General features: G+C 36.6%; 3 protein-coding genes across 13 annotated transcripts; all 3 read left to right on the forward strand.

The window, feature by feature from the left end:
* Positions 1-331: 331 nt before the first annotated feature.
* Positions 332-5,210, forward strand: LOC141647148 (protein disulfide-isomerase 5-1). Its single transcript, XM_074455217.1, has 5 exons — positions 332-516; positions 2,335-2,393; positions 2,487-2,662; positions 3,969-4,088; positions 4,956-5,210. The coding sequence occupies exons 1-4, from the start codon at positions 394-396 to the stop codon at positions 4,070-4,072; spliced, it is 462 nt and encodes a 153-aa protein (XP_074311318.1). The 5' UTR covers positions 332-393; the 3' UTR covers positions 4,073-4,088; positions 4,956-5,210.
* Positions 5,211-11,007: 5,797 nt separating this feature from the next.
* On the forward strand, positions 11,008-14,425 carry LOC141647153 (uncharacterized). 3 transcript variants are annotated; one of them, XM_074455228.1, is made up of 2 exons: positions 11,008-12,785; positions 12,860-14,425. In XM_074455228.1, the coding sequence occupies exon 1, from the start codon at positions 11,146-11,148 to the stop codon at positions 12,769-12,771; it is 1,626 nt and encodes a 541-aa protein (XP_074311329.1). In that variant the 5' UTR covers positions 11,008-11,145; the 3' UTR covers positions 12,772-12,785; positions 12,860-14,425. The 3 variants fall into 3 exon arrangements, with proteins under 3 accessions (XP_074311329.1, XP_074311331.1, XP_074311330.1); XM_074455230.1 differs by having other exon boundaries at positions 11,008-11,119; positions 11,379-14,425; XM_074455229.1 differs by having other exon boundaries at positions 11,008-11,119; positions 11,382-14,425.
* An 87-nt stretch (positions 14,426-14,512) lies between these two features.
* On the forward strand, positions 14,513-20,115 carry LOC141647150 (uncharacterized). 9 transcript variants are annotated; one of them, XM_074455226.1, is made up of 6 exons: positions 14,513-16,507; positions 17,001-17,256; positions 18,423-18,623; positions 18,807-18,856; positions 19,030-19,120; positions 19,232-20,115. In XM_074455226.1, exon 1 carries the CDS (start codon positions 14,660-14,662, stop codon positions 16,445-16,447), a length of 1,788 nt encoding a protein of 595 aa, XP_074311327.1. In that variant the 5' UTR covers positions 14,513-14,659; the 3' UTR covers positions 16,448-16,507; positions 17,001-17,256; positions 18,423-18,623; positions 18,807-18,856; positions 19,030-19,120; positions 19,232-20,115. The 9 variants fall into 9 exon arrangements, with proteins under 9 accessions (XP_074311327.1, XP_074311320.1, XP_074311324.1 ...); XM_074455219.1 differs by having other exon boundaries at positions 18,435-19,120; XM_074455223.1 differs by having other exon boundaries at positions 18,435-19,120; positions 19,412-20,115.
* The last annotated feature ends 1,061 nt before the right edge of the window (positions 20,116-21,176 follow it).

Below are 21,176 nucleotides of genomic sequence, written 5' to 3' on the forward strand. Positions count from 1 at the left end.
TATAGGAACTGAACTGAACGTATAGGATTTGAGGTGAACTAATAAAATCTGAACTGAACTTATAGAATTTGAACTGAATTTATAAGATTTGAACTGAACTGAAATTATAGGATCTGAACTGAACTGATAGAATCTAAACTGAACTTGTAAAATCTAAATTAAACTAAACTAAACTAAATTGATAACTAAAATAAACTTAAATTAATTGACTTTAAATCCAAAACAACATGCCATATTCTTATAATGCACAGGTGGTAAATTACTCGGGCGGAGTCGTGTTCTAGCCAAACTCTAAATCCGGATCCGAAATCAGAAACCCCGACAAATATAAAAGCAAGTAAAAATCACAAGTAAACTTGAAAACAGAGAGACAAAAAAAACTGAAGTCCAACAATGGAGAAGAAAAGCTTTGTTCAGTTGTTTCCATGTCTTCTTATTATCCTTTTTTTTCTAATTATTCATACACCTTGCAACGCTGACGTCATATCTCTAACTGAGGACATTTTTTCCGACAAGGTAGCACCCTCTCTCCCTCTATTTATTTATTACTCTTTCCGTCTCGGTCATGTGTTTACTTTTTGTCTTTTAATCAAAGGTAAATAAATAATTAATACGGAGGGAGTATTTATTTATTAGATCTTCGATGATTTATGATTTAAATTGATGGATGTGATACATGGCGACTATATTTTTGATGATTATACTCCCTCCCGTCCGAAGCACTTGGTTATTTTAATTAAAGGTAAACAAATAATTGTGACGGAGGGAGTAATTGTTTTTCTATAGTTTGGGCTATTGGATTCGGTACCATTAGCTAATTAATTTACTGTAATTTGTGATTTAAGAGTTGATGGAAGATCTGATAAATTTAATAACTGCGTTTGTTTCGATGATATGAGATGAATTCGATAATGTTGATAAAGTTAGCAGTTTTGCGATTTTGATCGTGGGTTTCGGCTTTTAGGTGCTGGGTCTGGGCAAACAATTTGCCCCAAACGTTTCCATAAGTACAATTACCTCCAAATGTTGTTTGAGACTACGTGCAAATCTAGGTAGCACGGACACTTCGTTTAATTAGCCGTCCCGTGTCCAACACCGTGTCGAACACCGACACTCATCGGACACACGCCTAAACGTGTCAGACTTCTAGACACCTATAAAGCTGTGTCTAACTTTCTACTTTTATTTGGACACGTGTTTGATGCATGTCCATGGTATTTGGGCACGTGTCTGACGCGTGTCCTTGGTATTTGGACATCATTTGGGGTGAATGATGTTCTTTAGATGAAAAATGAGATGTCGAAAGAGGTTGATTAGAATATAGGTTTGGCTGGGAAATGAAAATGAGTTATAATAAAGGCCAAATTTTACCTTGTCTTATTTAAATTTAATATCAAATACTTTTACAAAAAAAAAAAAAAAAAAAAAATCGAACGTTTATAACTAAAAAATATATATTTTTATTAAATTTAAATAACGGTGTTCCGTGTCCTAACTTTCATGGGATGCCGTGTTACATGTCCGTGTCTGTTTTGGTGCTATCTAGGTGCAAATCGAGCCAATTTAGGAATTCCGACAATTTTACATCTACTACCCGCCCCACCCACCAGCAACAAACACAATCCTCCACTCAAGTCCCACGCCAACCCTCTTATCCGCATTTGACCCTTAACCATCACCAACTCTCAAACCGAACCCATTTTCCTAATTTGATGTATTATATAATTTGTAGTAATACTCCGTATTAATTTTACGGAGTTGTTTGAAAGATTCAGTTCAATCCTCGAGAGTGAAGTGATCGGACAATCAAATCTCTTAGGCCTTATTGCACTGTCGTCACAGATTTATGCTACTAGGATTTTTTTCTGCTCTCTGGAAAATGATGAGTTTGAAGAAGTATGCTTTTGCTCTGTATTCATCTAACATTCTAACATAATTATAAAGCAGCAAATTCTGCTCAACTATGTTTTACTGCTTGTCAAGAAGTGCAAGAATCTAGTTCATCATGTTAGTTACCCTGATTCCCTATCCTGAATTCTGAGTTTTGGTAACCGTTGACTCCTGCATTTCAAGATTTTGTTCATCTACCAATGTTTGTTTGCACTATGATACCAAATCTAGTGGCATATATCCTATATTTTTTATGCAAAGTTAAGTTAAAGTGAAATGATAGCTTTGGGATAGTCGTAAAATGGAGCTTTTGATTTATGATTCCTGTTCCGACTTGGTAAAGTCATATATTGCTGCAGTAGGTATGGTATAAAGATTGTCGGTTTCTTTGCTCATTTAAGGTGATTTTTTTTCCCCATTTGATAAAAGGTAATCTCTGTGTAGATAAAGGAGAAGGATACAGCATGGTTTGTACGGTTCTGTGTCCCTTGGTGTAAGCACTGGTGAGCCATTTCTGCTCCTTATGTATTCTAAGAGTATCATTATTTTGTACCAATGAGGCAATGAGGCAATGAGTCTGATCATGCATATTCTAGTAAGAATTTAGGGTCATTGTGGGATGACTTGGGCAAGGCAATGGAAGGAGAAGACGAGATAGAGATTGGACAAGTTGATTGCAGTGTTAGTAAACCCGTGTGTTCCAAAGTTGATATTCATTCGTATCCCACATTCAAGCTCTTTTACGATGGTGAAGAAGTCGCTAAATATCAAGGTAATTTCTCTTCTGTTTATCTATTAGTTCTTGGAGCTACTTTACTCGATCCCTCACCGCTATGGACAAATTTCTCTGAGAATGGTTTGGCTTTTGGTTGGGCTTGTCTTATTTGTACTTATTATTTGTTGTTTGCTTAGTTGGTGTCTTCTTGATGGAGTATTGACGAACTTATCCCAAGATGATCCAACTTTGATACATTAGGGTTTAATCAATGTCTCTTAAGTTCATTTATTGTAGTAATTTTAATTGTCTATCTGGGTGTATTACACATTAAACTTCATTAGGATAATAAAATCAAAGGGAAAAGGATAGAAGGGCGGCGAGGAAAAGGGGAAAAAACTACAACAAATCAACAATGGATGAAGCCAAAGACTCATTACTCTTTGGTTATGGATTTTAATGGAATAAATCAAAATGGCTCGCTAAAGTGGTTGCGTTTCTTTCTTTTGTGAAGTAGCGGTCCTTCGATGCAGTTCTCGACGCAATTTTCATCTTGCGTCATTTGGAAACAACCTCTTTGTGTTGCTAACAAGGGTAAGGCTGCGTACATCCGACCCCTCCTTACCCCACAATTTGCGGGAGCCATTGAGGCACTAGGGTATTGTTGTTGTTGTTGTTGTATGAAGCCTGAAGAGTAGAGGAGTGAGAGAACAGAATCCCAAAAATGTCTTTCGAGTTAGCATATGTACAATGTTGGTTTTAGTGGATCAGTTCCGTTTCTAGTGGGGTCTAAGTTTCACTATTTGTCTGAATATGATGGACGAAAACAAAATACTCCCTCCGTCCCGGTCAATTATTGTTCTTTGGTTTTGGCACAAAGACCAAGGAAACAGGAGAAGGCCGTGTGTGAATGATCAAATTGTTCCTCAAATTCATTCTTAAAGTAGAAAGAACACCAATTGACTGGGACACCCCAAAATGGAATAGGACAACAAATGACGGGGACAGAGGGAGTAAGTCATTAAATGGACTTAATTCTTGATGCGCTTTTCGTTACGGTCAGCATAGGGGGACATGTTGAGGAAATTTGATGTCCATTACTTGCCATAGGTAGGAACCTTGTAGGCACTTTGATGTATGTAATCATTCTACTTAAAACTTTTTAAGTATGAAATCATCAATCGGAGGACGGAGGTTACCTACTTGTTCAAACTACTCCTGTTTTGTTTTACCTCCTGTTAGCACCGTTTTGGAATGAATAAGATACTCAAAATATATGACCGATATATACATTGTTCCCTGGTTTTGAGCTATTTCTATGACGCTTGTTTTCTGAAATATTCTGCTTTGGGTGTTGATTTAGGTACACGAGATGTAGAGTCGCTAAAAGCATTTGCTTTGGAAGAGACAGAGAAAGCAGCAGCAAAATCACAAGGTGTTGAATCTGTTGATGATAAAGACTTATGAATCATGTTGCTAACAGGTACAGTCGCAACTCGCAGGACATGCAAGTCTTCTTTATTGTTAGAAGTATATGTTTGACCTCCTGTTCCGCTTTCTCGACCCGCATGGCCGCATATATGTACTAATTTGGAACTAATATAGTACAAAGCTGGCAAATATGCAGTCTCTGGTAGTCTCTGTGTTACTCAGACACTCAGACACGCCGACACGTGTCGGCGTGTCGGACACGGCTATTTGGGGTGAATTTTCCTGTTTTGTGGTCTAAATTGAAGTGTCGAAGTGTCATGTCGTGTCGTGTCGGACACCGACACGTGTCTGACATGCGACACGGCAGTTAAGTGAAGTGTCGGAGTAACATAACATATGACTGGTACGGTAGGGTTTGTGACGTGTGACCCTAAGGTCTCGAATTCACACCCCGACTAGGTGTCTTTGAGAAAGAGGGGTCTCCTTATCCACTCCCTCCTTGTATGAGACAGTATCATGGTATAAGAACAACTCAAAGGTGGAGAGGAGAGTATCCGAATAGAAAAAACTTTTACTCGGGGTCGTTAATTTTTTTATTATGACAGCACATATTACTGGGTTTAAAATTTTTAAAAATGTTTATCCACGTCATAAAATATCAGGTTATCAAAAGAAAACTAAAACAGCCTGTCCTATATTCATGGACAAATTCTTACTTGTGACGGTCACAATTCTGTAAAGGAAAGAGGCTTGTGAGCGTCACAAGCCCGTGACCGTCAAAAGCAAGACTTGCTGATATTCATTCATGTACGCTTTTTGTTAGGCTTATTGTTAAAAACCTGGTTGAACATATTCTGACAAAAGAAAAACATGAAACATGTTACACACTACGCTTACACAGCTAGTGTTTCATTTGCAGGCTTCACAAAACCTGATGTGGTTTCACGTACTATTCTGCGGTGAAAGCTGATGAGAGATAGCAATCAGTTGTCGTAGCATCCAGCAGATTGTTTCTTTTTACCCCGTTTCTTAGCCAAGCATCCAGATGATTGATTTTTGTAGCAGCGATAACTCAAATTATGATCCCGATTGACTGTAATCTTCATTGATTTTTACCACAAATTTCTACTGTTCAAATTGGCAATTTGTGATATATATTTACAACTTTTGGACTAATTTATTTCTGTAAAAGCTGAAGCTGAAGGCTCATTTCAATGAAAACGTCATATAAAAAACACAAAATCTCATTTGTGACGGCGATATCCGTCACAAGCTTGTGACGAAGCTTGTGACGGATACCGTTTCCTCTCACAAAATGCCCATTGAGAAGTGAGTGGGAAACACATGGGGGGTGCCCCACCTTGTCCCCTCTCCCTTTTTATGAGAGGTCACAAGCTTGTGACGGGATTAACCCGTCACTAGCAAGACTACCTGTAAAAAAAAAACGAAGAGATCATTAGCAAAATGGGTTTAGAAAAGACACGTCACCTCCTCGGGGCGTGTTTAATGAATGAGAGATGATACAAATTTGTAAATGTAATACGAAAAGATCGTTAGAATTGTTTTTTCAATCCCGACATTAATACCGGATCAGCTAGTCTTGCTTGTGACAGGCTAATCGCGTCACAAGCTTGTGACCTCTCACAAAAAGGGAGAGAGGACAAGGTGGGCACCCCCATGTGCTTCCCACTCACCTCTCAATGAGCATTTTGTGAGAGAAAACTGTATCCGTCACAAGCTTGTGACGGATATCGCCGTCACAAATGAGAATTTGTGATAACGGATTTGTGAATGTTGAGTTTTAGTAGTAGTACTTTTTTTTTATCAACTTAAAAACATATTTTTATAAATAATTCTTATGGAAGCCTAATGCATCACACGGTTTTTCAACTAGTTTTTTTGGTACATCGGTTTTTTCAAATAGTTAAACATGATTTCAAGATAAGTTGCCTGAAACGCGACGGTAAACAAATAGGGAATACATGAGTCCATTTTTGAAATAATGTTCAAAAATAAAATATTTGTCGTTTTGGGTCGGTTTTGAAAATAATTGTCGAAATGGTGTCCACGTAGACTCGGGATTGCGGAACCTGAAAATTAGGATAAACACGCCATAGGGAGTGGCGTGTTTATAGTTACCAAGAAGGTCAGTAGCGAAATCTATATATATACATAAAAGATAGTTTTTTCGAAAGATCTGAGAGCGTACACATCATCAAAAATTAATTTAGGAAATTATCATAAATAATAATTTTTGATGTAAAAAATAAAGTGGAGAATCTTTTAATTATTATAATATATATTTCTTAAATTATATTCAAGTGATATTTCCAATTTTTATATCAAACTTTTACATTTCACATGGCAAAAAAGTATCGTTAAAAAATTATTAAAATTTATTAAAATAATATAATTAGCTTCGTGGTAAAAAAATGTTATCATTAGAGTATAGATTACATATTATTTGCACATATTCAAACTTCTTAGTATGTAAAATTGTGTTATTTTTAGTATGTTTTGCCCCACATTGGAAAATAACGTAGGTGTGGTGAATATACTACATATAAATAGTAGAATTGTCCCACATTGAAAGATTAGTATAAGGTGATGTGATCCTATGATTATAGATATGAAGCATATTTAGAACTTATGTATCCACCCAAAAATTTTCGAGTCTCATAAATATTGTTTTAAAGAGCTCTTAAGATTTTCTATCATTATCTACGATATGATATAAAAAATAAAGTGGAAATTGTTGGGAACTACCCGGAAAGAGTTAAGAACATGAGAACAAGAAAATAAAAAAAATACAAAACTAAAGGTTTTACTAATGGTAGTCTCCTGACACAGTACAAAACTAAATATTTTACTAATGGTTGTCTTCTTAATGCAGTAATACAGCGTTAATGAGTCGTTATATGTACGATGTAGAGATCCCTATCTAATGATCGAGACTAAGTGGTTTTACATTCAAAGAAAATAATATGTATACAATAGTGAATTTTTTTAAGAAGAGACATGTACTTCTTAGTATGTAATATCTTTCACATTGAAAAATAATGTGGGCACGATGAACATACTACGTCTAAATAATTAAATTATGTATCTCACATCGAATGAATAATATACAGTAGGATGATTTTATAAATATAAATAGAAGACATCCTTGAAACTTAGAAATTAACCCAATTTTTTTTGATATAAAAGTTATGTACTTTTTAGTATGTTATATGTCGCACATTGAAAAATAATGTAGATGTGGTGTATATATTATGTATAAATAATAGATCTGTCCCATTTAGATACATTTTCTATATTATATTAAAGTGATGTTTATAATTTTGGTATAAAAACTTTATATTTCATTTGACAAAAAATTATCGTATGAAAATTATATAATTAGATTGTGACAAAAAAATGTTATCATTAGAGTGTAGATTGTATTGTATTTTCTCATTATTAAATCGGGTTGATGTCAAAGTAGGTGCGAAAAAAAATGGTGTACTTAATATGTTATTTGTCCTACGTTGAAAAGTAATGTAAGTGTGGTGAATATACTATGTATAAATATTAGAATTGTCCCACATCGGAAGGTTACCATAAGGCAAGGTGATCTTATGATTATAAATAGAAGGCATAACCCAAATCTTTTGATTCTCTAAGTATTGTCAGAGAGAGCTCTTAAAAGAGTTTGTATTGCTGTCTCTACAATAATGATTTCTAACCTAAGTTAATCTTTGGAAAATCTTTTTGTTATTACTCGGTATAATATATACTCTGTATTTCTTATTTTATATTCAAGTGATGTTTCTATTTTTTATACAAAAAACTTTTACATTTCATTTGGCAAAATAATGTAGGTTAAAAAATTATGAAAATAATATTGTTAGATTCATGGTAAGAAATATTATCATTAGAGTATATATAGACGTCATATAATTTGCACATATTAAAGATGGTGTATTTCATAGTATGTTATATGTCCCATATTGAAAAATAATATAGGTGTGACAAATATACTACATATAAAAAATAGAATTTTCCCACATCAAAATATAGCATAAGGTTGGTGATTCTATGATTATAAATAGGAGGCATCATTGGAACTTAGCATCAATCCAAAATCTTTTGCGTCTCTTAAGTATTGTCTTAGAGAGCTCTTAAAAGTTTATATCATTATATTTTCTACCTATAGATTCTATATGTCCCACATTGAAAGATAGTGTAGGTGTGGTAAATATACGACGTTTATATAATATAATTAGAATTGTGTTAAAAAAATTCTACCATTAGAGTATAGGTTCATATCATTTGCACATATTTTAATTATGATAAAAAAAAATAGAAAACAAACGTATGAATATTAATAGATAATATAATATTTTCCTATTATTAAATCGGATTGGATGTCGAATTAGATTCAAAAAATATGGTGTACTTTTAAATATGTTATTCGTCTCACATTGAAAAATAATGTAGGTGTGATAAACATATAATACGTATAAATAGTTGAATTGTCCTACATCAGAAGATTATCATAAGGTGGGGTGATCCTATGATTATAAATATGATTTATCCTTGGAATTTAGGTATCACCCCAGATATATTGATCTCTCAAAGTATACTTATTATATAAGAGACTTTAAACATAATCTTGAATCAAATGTTAAATTTTTAAAGTTGTAAAATTTTTTAAGGTGGGAGAAAGAGCGATAAAATGGTCAATATTATAACGGAAATTTTTCATGGTACCCTCAAATTTTGATAGATTACACATAATACTCCTAATTTTAAGTTTCTACATATAATACCATTGTGTTTACTTTTTTCATAACGTCGTTACTCCTATGAGTAACTAGATGAGTAATTGAGCATTGTCAAATGGTATTCTGGGAAAGAAAAAGGTGAACACAGGGGTACCATTTGTAGAAACTTAAAATTAGGGGTACCATGTGTAATCTATCAAAGTTCAAGATTACCATGAGAAATTTCCAATATTATAATTGTTCCGGGTGTAATTCCAGAGCAGATTTGTTACCACGTAAGCTTGTAGAATGATGGCTTTGCTTGACTCTTCCTTTCGGCCTCTCCTGAAACAATGAATAAACTGAGGGCTCGGCTTGGTACCGAGCGTACTCACTCCGACGCTCAAGTCAGTAAACTTAAGAGGGATTAAGTTGTGTGTTACTTGGCACAAAGGATATTGTAGAGAGATAAGGGAGTTTATACCAGATTAGTGTGTTTAATTGGTTATTTGCGGATTTTGACTAGCTTTTAGTATGAGTTCCCCACAGACGGCGCCAATTAAACACACTAATCTGGTATAAACTCCCTTATCTCTCTACAATATCCTTTGTGCCAAGTAACACACAACTTAATCCCTCTTAAGTTTACTGACTTGAGCGTCGGAGTGAGTACGCTCGGTACCAAGCCGAACCCTCAGTTTGTTCATTGTTTCAGGAGAGGCCGAAAGGAAGAGTCAAGCAAAGCCATCATTCTACAAACTTACGTGGTAACAAATCTGCTCTGGAATTACACCCGGAACAATAATGTTATAGTTAATTAAATTTTCATTTAAAAGAGATAGATATCCGTACCAATAAAACAATAAAGGGATTTTATTTTTTAATTGTTATTTTATTACCACGTCATCAAATTTAACGTCCATTTAACAGTCTTTACATTAGAGGGTACCATGGACAAAAAAATGGAACCTCAAGGGTATCATAGGTAGATTCTTAAAAGTAGGGGTAACATGGAAAATCTGACAAAATAAAGGAGTACCATGAGAAATTTTCGTATCTCAATTATAAATAGTAGAATTGTCTCACATTGAAAGATTAGTATAAGGTGGGGTGATTATATGATTATAAATAAGAGTTAACCCACGTATTCATTAGTTTTTTTTAAAGAGATATTTTAATAATATGTAAACAAATCATTAGACATAGAATGTACATTAAACCATTATAACGTTTTTTTTGCATTATAAATAAGTTAATTACCCCGTTGCAACGCACGGGCATTCAAACTAGTAAACTAGGAAGCCAAACACGCCACACGGAACGGCGGGTATACTTGAGGAGACACGCCATTGATAGTGGCGTGGCTCATGGATTAAAAATTTTCAATTGAAAACAGTACCACGTACTGTAACATTTATGCCAATCAACCATGCTTCCTCCTTATCCTCCTTACCTCACACAACTTAAGCGGCAGTGGTACGATGTGACACGAACCCGGCGTTTATGGGTTGTATGCGAGCAGGTGCAAGTGGTGGTTATCTGGTTCGTTGGAGATGCGGAGGTGGTTCGTTGCTCTAACTTCGTTTCGATGGTGTTGGACCGAGGTGAGCGGCAATGGTCGGGCCGGTTGTTGAATTGAGCAGCTATGGTGATGCTAATTAACTCGATTCCGATTCCGACGGGATTGATTGAAAGTTGAATCTGGGCTAATCGTAAATCGTAATTGAGCAGCGGGGTCGGGTTTCGATTTTAAGTAGCGGAGCAAGGGAGAGCAGTGGCGGTGTTTGTGGTTCATTGGTTGTGGCTTAGTCCGAGCCATAATGACTCGATTGAAGCGAACCATGGTGGCTGGGGTGTGACGGAGATGATAAGCCATTAATGTGGGTGTTGAAGATGATTTGGTAATGGTGATGAGATGCTGATTTGGAGTGCGTGTTTATTTAGCAAGACCAGCCAGGAGGAGTGGCGTGTTTATTTAGTAAGACACGCCATTCGTATTGGCGTGTTTCCTTACGTTTACTTCCCAATAAGTACACTTTCATAATAACTATAAACACGTCACTCTCTATGGCGTGTTTATCCCAAATTTCAGGTTCCGCAATCCCGAGTCTACGTGGACACCATTTCGACAATTATTTTCAAAACCGACCCAAAACCGACCCAAAACGACAAATACTTTATTTTTGAGCATTATTTTAAAAATGGATTCGGAATACATTATTTATTTATCTTTAGACTTTGACATTTACGACCTGATTCGGGGCTTCGTCCCTCTTGCGCACCCAAAAAAAATGAGCTGAGAACCGGAGATTTATTAAGCGTTGCCTCCTTTCTTCTGGTAATTCTTCACTTTCGTTTATTGAAATGTCTTCCCCATTTTTGAAATTAGGGTTTCCGTTTCAACATCATTTCCAATTTAATTGCCGTTATTTCTGCAATTCTGCTAATCTTAAGCTTATTGCTATTGATAATCCTCGTAAGTTTATGCATTATGTTAGAAAACAATGTAAATTAGGGTTTCATAATCTTCAATTTCCTATTAATCTATTCTACCAAATGATGTCTCTTGTGCGCCGACCTTCGATTATCGATTTTAGCAGGTTATTCTCTGCCATGCTCAAACTTAAACGCTTGCAACCTCACTCTACTGTCATTTCGCTTTCTAGGCAACTTGAATTATCCGGTACGCAACCCGATTTGTATTCTATTGGGATCCTTGCTAATTGTTATTGCCACGTAGGCTGTGTTGATTTTGGGTTTTCTCTCCTTGCCAAGTCCCTTAAACTTGGTTATCCCTTTGAGTCGGATTTAGTTTTGTTTACCACATTAATTAATGGCCTTGTTCAAAATGATCGGCTTCTAGACGCTTCTAACTTGTTGGATGTAGCCGTCCTTAAGCTTGGCATTCAGCTAGATCTAGTTACGTATGGTACCATGGTAAAAGCTCTTTGTAAGATCGGGGACAATGCCGGCGCTCTTGAGTTGCTCCTCCGGATGAATTCTAGCCCCTCGGGTTGTAAGCCAGACCTTTTCATCTACGCCACACTTATCGACAGTCTTTGCAAAGATAAGTTGGTTTCAGAGGCCCTCAATCTCTTTTCAGTCATGAAAACCGAGGGCATCAAACCCAATGTGTTCACATATACCTCATTGATACGAGGTATGTACAATCTAGGCCGTAAGGGAGAGGCTAAGGATGGAATGATTGATGACGCACAAGCCATTATGAAGATTATGATTGAACAAGGTGTGGTTCGTGATGTGGTTGTTTATAATGCTTTATTGGATGGATATTGCTTGTGTGGCCAAATGGACAAGGCAAGAGAGCTCGTTGATTTAATGGTAGAAACGAAGTGTCACCCCGATGGTGTGACTTATAATACTTTAATCAATGGATATGTTAAACTTAATAGGATTGACAAAGCCCTTGACATACTGCAAGAAATGTTAGAGCATGGCATTGCCCATGACATCGTGGGCTATAATACTCTGATAGATGGGTTGTGTAAGTCTAATAGGATCTTACTGGCACGTCAGCTGTTCTACGGCATGCAAATAGATGGAATAAAACCAGATGTCTACACTTATGCTTCCTTATTAGACGGGCTATGTAAAAATGCAGAACTCAATGAGGCGGTTGCATTGCTAAGGGAGATGGAGTCTAATGGAGTTGCTCCTAATATTGTTATCTACAATATTCTGATAGACAGCTTGTGTGAGGCTGGCCAATTTAAAGATGCTGAAAACCTTGTCTCTGATCTCGTGTCAAAGGGTTTGGTACCCAATCATAGATCTTATACTTCAATGATTAAGGGGTTCTGCAAAAAGGGTCTTATGCGTGATGCTGTAAAGCTCCTACACAAAATGAACCAAGTCGGTTGTACTCCCAATAAGCGAACCTATAATACACTTATTAGAGGATTCATTGTCAACAACGATATGCCGAATGCATTACGTTTTCGTGATATAATGGTTCGCATGGGATTTTGAAGCTGACGTTAGCAGTAAGCACCATGTCATTGTTCATTGACCATTTATCTCGTGATAACCCCGTTATGAGATTTGATTGTTTTTGCAGAGTTCCTGATTCAGATGGGGAGGGGAGCCTTGGCGCACCGGTTAAGGTGTTGCTTTGTGACCGTGAGGTCACTGGTTCAAGTCCTTGGAGCGGCCTCTTGCCAAAATGGCCAAGGAAGGCTTGCCCCAATTACACCCTTGTGGTGGGACACTTCCCCGGACCCTCGCCTAGTGGGGACGCCATCGTGCACCGGGCTGCCCTTTCCTGATTCAGATGGGTGAAGGTCAATCAAAGAAGAAGTGCAAGAAGATTAACATTGGATGGCAAAAGTTTGAGGCTAAGGAGGACAATTTCACTAAAAATGTGAGTATTCTGTTGGAAAAACAGATAGCTTTGAGCCAAGGGTAAGACATAGGATCAGAACATCTAAACATTTTCTCTGAGGAAGAGCTCAAGAATGCTACAAACGACTATGATCCCGATCTTCTTGTTGGTAGTAATCGCGAGAATATTGTCTGCAAAGCTACTCTCGATGACAGGATAGCAACCGTCAAAATTCCCCAGGAGTGTGATATAAATCCTGAACTGACTGGTCTTTTGTCAACGAATGTGTCCGGAGGAATGGTGATATGTCATGCTAGTATACTTAATATCTATATACCGCTAGTGGTTTACGAGTTATATCCAAATAAGGACCTATATCAATCATTACATGGTGATATGGCTTTTGAAAAGCCTATGAAATGGAGTGGCCGTTGGAGGCGTCTGTTGCCATTGCTTTTGCACTATCTGGGAGGGATCTGATTGAAGTGATAAGTCTGATGTTTATAGCTCCGGAGTGCAGAGTGCTGATATGAGTCGTAAACTAGGAGGGATCCGGTTTAAATGAGCAGAGTAGATTGATGAATTTATCTTAGCTTCATGTTCAATCTTTGAACAGTGACTCCAAATTATTTTAGAACTACAAAACCTTTTTTTTTTTTAAATACTCTCTCAAAATCGTGCCATTTTGAACTAATTTGTACGTTAATAAATGGATTTATTTTTGTAAATAACGTTCTACTCCCTCCGCCCCCGTTAATGTTTGTCTTTGCTTAGGCGCAAAAATTGAGGAGAGTGGACGGGATTGGAGTTGTGATTTGGTATTTAGTACTGTATGAGTTAGGTGTTTATGTTATGGTATACAAGTTTTGAAAAAAAGTTATGTTGGAAGAAGTTATTTTTGCTTGTTTGCGTAAGAGATCTAGGTAAAAAAAAACAAACAAATTAGACGAAAAGGAGAAAATAATGAACATGAACATATAACATTTTTGTCGTTTTGCTACTAATTCAGTAATACCTTTGATTTTAAATTTTCATACCCCATACAATGAACAAAATCAAACAAATAATTGGGAAAAAGTAGAAAATATTGAACATGATGACAAGATAAGTTAAGTTACAAGTACAACCAAAAAAATACAAATTCTTGTTTCAGACGGAGTATTTCCGTCTTATCAAAAAATGAAAGATTGTGATCGTTTTATGGACAAATGTAACCATAATAATCCGTGTTATAGACTTACGATGTTATATCAATATTCGTCTAATGGTCAAGGGAGACCAACTGATAAGCTAGTTGAAACAAGACGTAAACAAATACTCCCTCTATTCAACAATTATCACCCCATTTTAATATAATATCTCTCACATATAATGGAGAAATGGGGTGATAATTGTTGAATGGAGGGAGTACATACCTTTGTCTATGTGTAAACTTGTACATTTACGAGTAAATCATAAGTACACATTCAAGCGAGCTGAGATCTGTTACCTTCTCTCTTTCTTTCTTCTGGTAATTCTTCACTTTCGTTTATTTAAATGTCTTCCCCTTTTTTGAAATTAGGGTTTTGGTTTCAACATCATTTGCAATTTAATTCCCGTTATTTCTGCAGTAATGCTAACCTTAAGCTTATTGCTATTGATAATCCTCGTAAGTTAATGCATTATGTTAGAGAACAATGTCAATTAGGGTTTCATAATCTTCATTTTCCCCTAAAACTCTTCAATCAAATGATGTCTCTTGTGCCCCGACCTTCGATTATCGATTTTAGCAGGTTATTCTCTGCCATGCTCAAACTTAAACGCTTACAACCTCACACTACTGTCATTTCGCTTTCTAGGCAACTTGAGTTATCCGGTACCCAACCCGATTTGTATTCTATTGGGATCCTTGCTAATTGTTATTGCCACGTAGGCCGTGTTGATTTTGGGTTTTCTCTCCTTGCCAAGTCTCTTAAGCTTGGTTACCCTTTTGACTCTAATTGTGTTATCTTCAACACCTTAGTCAATGGCCTAGTACATAATAACCAGCTTCGGGAAGCGGTTAAGTTGCTGGACGTAGCTGTTTTTAAGCTTGGCATTCAGCCAGATCGATTTACGTATGGTACCATGGTCAAAGGTCTTTGCGGGATTGGGGACAATGCTGGCGCTCTCCACTTGGTCCGCCGAATGAATTCTAGCCCCTCGAGTTGTAAGCCTGACCTTGTCATCTATAACACCCTTATCGACAGTCTTTGCAAAGATAAGTTTTTAACCGAGGCCCTCAACCACTTTTCAATCCTGAAAATGGAGGGCATGAAACCGGATGTGTTCACATATACCTCATTGATACGAGGTTTGTTCAATCTAGGCCGTAAGGTAGAGGCTAAGGAAATGTTGGTTGAGATGTTGGACAACAATGTTGCACCAACTGTTGCTACTTATAACATGTTGGTTGACATGCACTGTAAGGACGGGATGATAGATGAAGCGGAAGCCATTTTACAGATAATGATTGATCGAGGTGTGTCTCCTAATGTACACACTTATAATGCTCTATTGGATGGATATTGCTTAGTTGGCCAAATGGACAAGGCAAGAGATCTCATGGATTTAATGGTACAAACTCACTATCACCCTAACGTTGTGACTTATAATACATTGATCAATGGATTTGTTAAACTTAGAAGCATCGACAAGGCCATTGACATGCTGCAAGAAATGTTTGAGAAAGGGATTTCCCCTAATGTTGTGTCCTATAGCACTATCATAGATGGGTTGTGTAAATCTGATAGGATCCTAATGGCACAACAGTTGTTCAATGACATGCAAACAAATGGAATAAAACCAAATGTCTGTACTTATGCTTCCTTATTAGATGGGCTATGTAAAAATGCACAACTTGATGAGGCGGTGGCATTGCTCTCCGACATGGAGTCTAATGGAGTTGCTCCTAATATTGTTATCTACAATATTCTGATAGACAGTTTGTGTGAGGCTGGCCAATTTAAAGATGCTGAAAACCTTGTCTCTGATCTCCTGTCAAAGGGTTTGGTACCCAATCATAAAACTTATACTTCAATGATTAAAGGGTTCTGCAAAAAGGGTCTTATGAGTAAAGCTTTAGAGCTCCTAAACAAAATGAACCAAGTTGGTTGCCCTCCCGATGATGTTGCCTATAATACACTTGTAAGAGGATTCATTGTCAACAGCGATATGCCAAATGCATTACGTTATCGTGATATAATGGTTAGCATGGGATTTGAAGCAGATGTTAGTACCATGTCATTGTTCTTTGACCATTTATGTCATGGTGACCCCGAGTTCTTACAAAAGTTTCTAAGTTGAAACCACAATGGTTACTTCCCGGGTAATTTGGTGCTAGCATATTGAAGAATTATCATTCAGGTAAACTTTCTGAATTTGGTTTTGGCCATTTTAGTGGGTTGTTTTAAGTGTGGTTTTGTGTGTATTTTTATGTTTGGTTTGGCCTTCTGAATTTGGTTTGGCCATTATGTAACCTCAATATAATGTCGAACAAGGTCTTTGAAGGTGATGACGGTTCTAAGTGTTGGCTTAAATACTGCATATCCATTTTTCCCTTCATATTCTTTGAATTTCTCGTCACGACTCATTAACTCATTTATACTGAATACCGTTTCTTGTCTCTCTTTGGAGATTTCTTGTGTATTTAAATCATAACAGTAACGCCCATCTCAACAGATGGGGTTCAGCGAGTAAATACATACACTTAAGCCTCAAATTGTATAGACACCCGATTTTTGAAAAGGAAATACTCAACACACTTCAAATATTAAATTTTGTGATCATTGTTGTTTACAGATCTTTCAATCAATATCCCGTCCATTTGTTTGTTTTCTTGAAATTTTTGCTCTCTCAGGGAACACCAGAGGTCTTGCTCCGTATTTTGTTTTCCAGCTTCGACGAATCTTGATTGCAGTTATGAAAAGATGGTTTAATCATTGCAGAGTGGGAACAAAATTTGTCCTTGTGGGAGCCGGAAGAGGAGCTCCGTTATCTACTTTTTCTTTGTTCTGAAATGAGGTATCAAAGTGCCTTGTATGTTTGGAGGGAGTTGCATGTTGATGCTGCTGTATTTAATTTTATGGCAGAGATGAAGAAACACGAAATTAACTGTAAGTAATTATCACTTTTTGTATCCTTTTGTTATTTAGATTGTCTCTATATAAAATCGTCGTCATATTTCCATAGACCATATCAACAGTCACGAGAAATAGTATGACATTAATCTAATTAACGTCTACTTACAAATTCAGTCGCAAAGTGTTAGAATGCCTGTCTTCTTTTTTTAGTTACCGTGCCAAAATTGATGGGTGTTTTACAATTTCGTATTATCCAGTTTACAGGAAAGTTAAGAGATTTTTTTCATAGTAAAATGAGTAGATGAGAAAATAACTCCAAAATGTATATACTTCCTTCGATCAAATACCTAACTAGAGTATTGAACATTTGAACATGGCAAAATGAATTCGAACCAAATTGGATGGATAATCGTGTTAATCCGACGAAATTATGATCCATTGACTCGTTGGCCACGTCTATTCGTTGAATTTGGCTCGTTGGCCACGTCTATTCGTTGAATTTGGCTCGTTGGCCACACATGACAGAAATACTGGTTAATCCAATTTTGTGCTGCTAGCTTATATTGGTTGAATTTGGCTGATACTTTTTCGGTGTTCCTCCAATATCGGAGAAGAATTAGATAGTTATCTGTTTAACAGTTTACCTTTTGGTAGTTAAACTGTGCGGATTGCGAAATTATTTTTGGCAAGTGGTAAAAGACCAAGACTTGGTCAGATATTGGCACACATGATTTGAAGTATATGACTATTCTAAACAATTGAACTTTCTACCTTCCTTCCATGATTGAAAATGTCCAAGCATGTTGTTCACTTGTCCTACTACAAACGTTAATTAACAAAGCTTGTTATTTCCATGAATGTTTGTGTAAACATCCATCATCTACCATGGCAGACCCTTTTCTTCAGCTCAATACTAGCCATATTTGGTTCACACTAAGGCATCTATTACACCGACTAACAAAGGATTACATGAAAGATGGCTTTAAGTGAACCACTTTATTCTAGGGTTAATACTATTGTGGCTGTATTATGTACTTGTATTTATTCCTCCAATACAATAACTTCCGACCTATTAACCCACCATAAACGTCATTTGTGTAGTTCAACACTAACACAGAATGTAGTGTCTGAGTTGTTTTTTTATTGGAAGGAATGTCGTGTCAATAGCAACTTGTACTGAAACTGAAGTGTCCAGTTAGTGACTGATGCAGGAGAGCCAAGTCGTTGATATCAGTGACGGTGACATTTCTGCTGTCACTTTATTACTTGTAGTGAAGGATGTTGTCAAGCTATTGGACCTTTACCTTTGCGGATCTTCAAGAGCAGCTCCAGCTCGAGAGCCTCCAATCTTTTGATAAACCCTGACATTTACCATCTGGATTGGTTGACTACTCGTCTATGTTACTCCGACTCTTTTAAATTCCTGGAGTACCCGTGTCCGACACTTGACACTCGGACATGGGTATGACACTTGGACACCTCGTTTTAGACCAAAATATGAATATGTTTCAGAAAAATAGCCGAGTCCGACACTTGGACACGCACCCGTGTCGGATACTTCTAAACGAGTCTGAGCAACATAGCTACTCGTCATTTTTATGAAGAGACATTCACCATTGCATCGAAGGTCAAGGTTAGTGAAAATTTCTAATTGTTATTTTCTTTGTTTGAGAAAAATAATCCAAGTGAATTTTGTTTGTGTTTTGCACACTCACAAGTGTAACAAAAAATTTCCTCTGTTCACAAGTATGGTTACCTTGACATTTGTATCTTTGCAAATTTTCTGATTTTGTTGGCGTATACAAGATCATGACTGTAAAAGAAAAGGGAGCAGTGCTAAGTTGGTTAGACTCTTAAGATCAATCTTTTAGGCATATTGCTTTGCGAAAGGTAACAGGTAATTAGTACTCCCTCTTTTCCCGCATATGGCTTATGGCTTTATGCATTCCAGATTTGTTCCATCTAGCCAATAGTTCACATTTTTGTAAGCATGTTTTGCTTTCTGCAGAAAGACTGAAAGAGTGTGGGATTCGTTAACCTATGTGCACGCAACATGTGTTTACGTAGAAAACCAATCCAAAAGTATTAAAATATCAGTAGTCAACTACATCGACTCATCGAGAGAGCTACAAGCCTACAAGAGCTTCTCCTAAATTTTCTACTGCATATATGTGTCATGCTTTGACAGAATACAAGAGTATGAAAGAAGAGTCTAAGCTCGAGTCAGAGGAGTATTTAATCAGAAATGGTGGTATTTTACTCGGAATGCAGCTTCCTCTAAGCCATGGCCAAGAAAATGAAGCATTGAAGATTTGCAGCTTAAAATTCTGTCAATCAAGTAGTCAATGACATCAAAAGACTACAAAACAACTATAACCCTGATCTAGTGATCTTACTCTTGCCGATTCTTGTAGCATCTACAGATGAACATTAAATGATCAGAATAGTGGTGGTCAAGGCCCCATTTGAAGTTAAGGTTGATCCGAAATGGGTTGATATTTTTTAATCGAAGCTGCAACAAGAATGATTATGAACCATGCTAATATCACAACGCTCTATGGTTGTTGCCTTGAGACCTATACATGTGCGTGTGTATGCGTTCTTACCTAATGGTGGCAAAAAAAAAAAGCAGTGCGACTGAAAATTATGTCAATCAACATCGGGGAAGAGGAACGTTAGGTGATCAGGTTGTTGGTGGACTGGTTGTGAAGATCCTTCGAGAGGGTAAGGGTGATCTGATGTGGATTACTTAGTCCCTTGCTTCACCTTAAAAGTTAACAATGATTAATTAATTACTCAAGTTGTAATAATCAAGGAGTATATTGAATTAGTGTTAAATAATCAAGGGTGATCTTGTGAGAATATGGCTGCAAATTCTACCTTGTTCTTCTATTTCGTTATTTATTTTCCATAAGTCATGGTTTTGCCAGTCGTAGATGTCATACCTTCTTGGTTGAAACTTATATAATCTCCACTTTTAGCCTATGTCGCTATATTACTCTAAGATATGACCAACCTATCTCATCCTTTTGAATGGGTGAGATATATTTTTGCACAAGTGTCTTTATCTAGCTTTATATAGAATGTCTCAGATACATAATACATACAAGGCGTATATTATTAGTATATAGTGTATACACACCCTATGGGATTGTAATTTATTTTCACAATATGTTACTCATTACAGTACTTTTTACACACTATTGTACTACATCCAAAATAAAAGAAAAAAACATGGAATCCTCGGACTATAGTACTCCTCATCCACCCACTAGTCCACTACCATGTCGAACCACCACTACACGTCACAATTCCCCTCGTCCGGTTGTACCAACAAACCCACCCTCCTCCGACGGCCATTCTCACCCTTCGTAATTCGAAAAACCCAGATGTACTCCCAACTTCATATGTCAACTTAAACAAATGTCTTGCCTAATTGTCAATTTATGCATGTCGTTAATGTTTGGTCCACTAATAATGGCATACAAGGGTTATCCTGGTAATCATGGTTATCCTCAATTCCTCATCACTCTAATTATGTATCAAGAAATCAAATTGTCCGCCCCCTTTTCCTATGCGATAGTGCAAAATCAGTCATTTCTGACGGTGGTGGTGTATGGTGGTTTACGGCGATGACATAGGGCGGTGATTGACGGTGATGAATGATTGCAGTGGTGGGTAGAAGTCTAGAAAAGGAGATGAGAATTGAAAGAATAACAAATTTAGGGGGTGTTTGGTTCACGCGTGGGTATGGGTTTGGAATCGAGAATCATACCTGGGTGGTATCGGGTTGGAACTTGATACCTCATAGCTTGTGTTTGGTTCAATTTTGGGGGTATGGGTTAGAAACTAATCAAAGCTAAAAACTCTTCAAAATACAATATTTTTAATAATAATTTTTATACTATTAAATCATGTAAAGAAAATTTAATCAAATAAATATATAAAATGAT

This window comes from Silene latifolia, chromosome 3 (assembly GCF_048544455.1).
Source record: "Silene latifolia isolate original U9 population chromosome 3, ASM4854445v1, whole genome shotgun sequence".
In the NCBI taxonomy this organism is placed as follows: Eukaryota; Viridiplantae; Streptophyta; class Magnoliopsida; order Caryophyllales; family Caryophyllaceae; genus Silene; species Silene latifolia.

Coding starts and splice junctions, on each gene's coding strand:
- LOC141647148 (XM_074455217.1), top strand. CDS start 394: ATGGAGAAGAAAAGCTTTGTTCAGTTGTTTCCATGTCTTCTTATTATC. Junction 517..2,334: donor AGGACATTTTTTCCGACAAG/GTAGCACCCTCT, acceptor ATCTCTGTGTAG/ATAAAGGAGAAGGATACAGC. Junction 2,394..2,486: donor GTCCCTTGGTGTAAGCACTG/GTGAGCCATTTC, acceptor TGCATATTCTAG/TAAGAATTTAGGGTCATTGT.
- LOC141647150 (XM_074455222.1), top strand. CDS start 14,660: ATGTCTTCCCCTTTTTTGAAATTAGGGTTTTGGTTTCAACATCATTTG.
- LOC141647153 (XM_074455228.1), top strand. CDS start 11,146: ATGTCTTCCCCATTTTTGAAATTAGGGTTTCCGTTTCAACATCATTTC.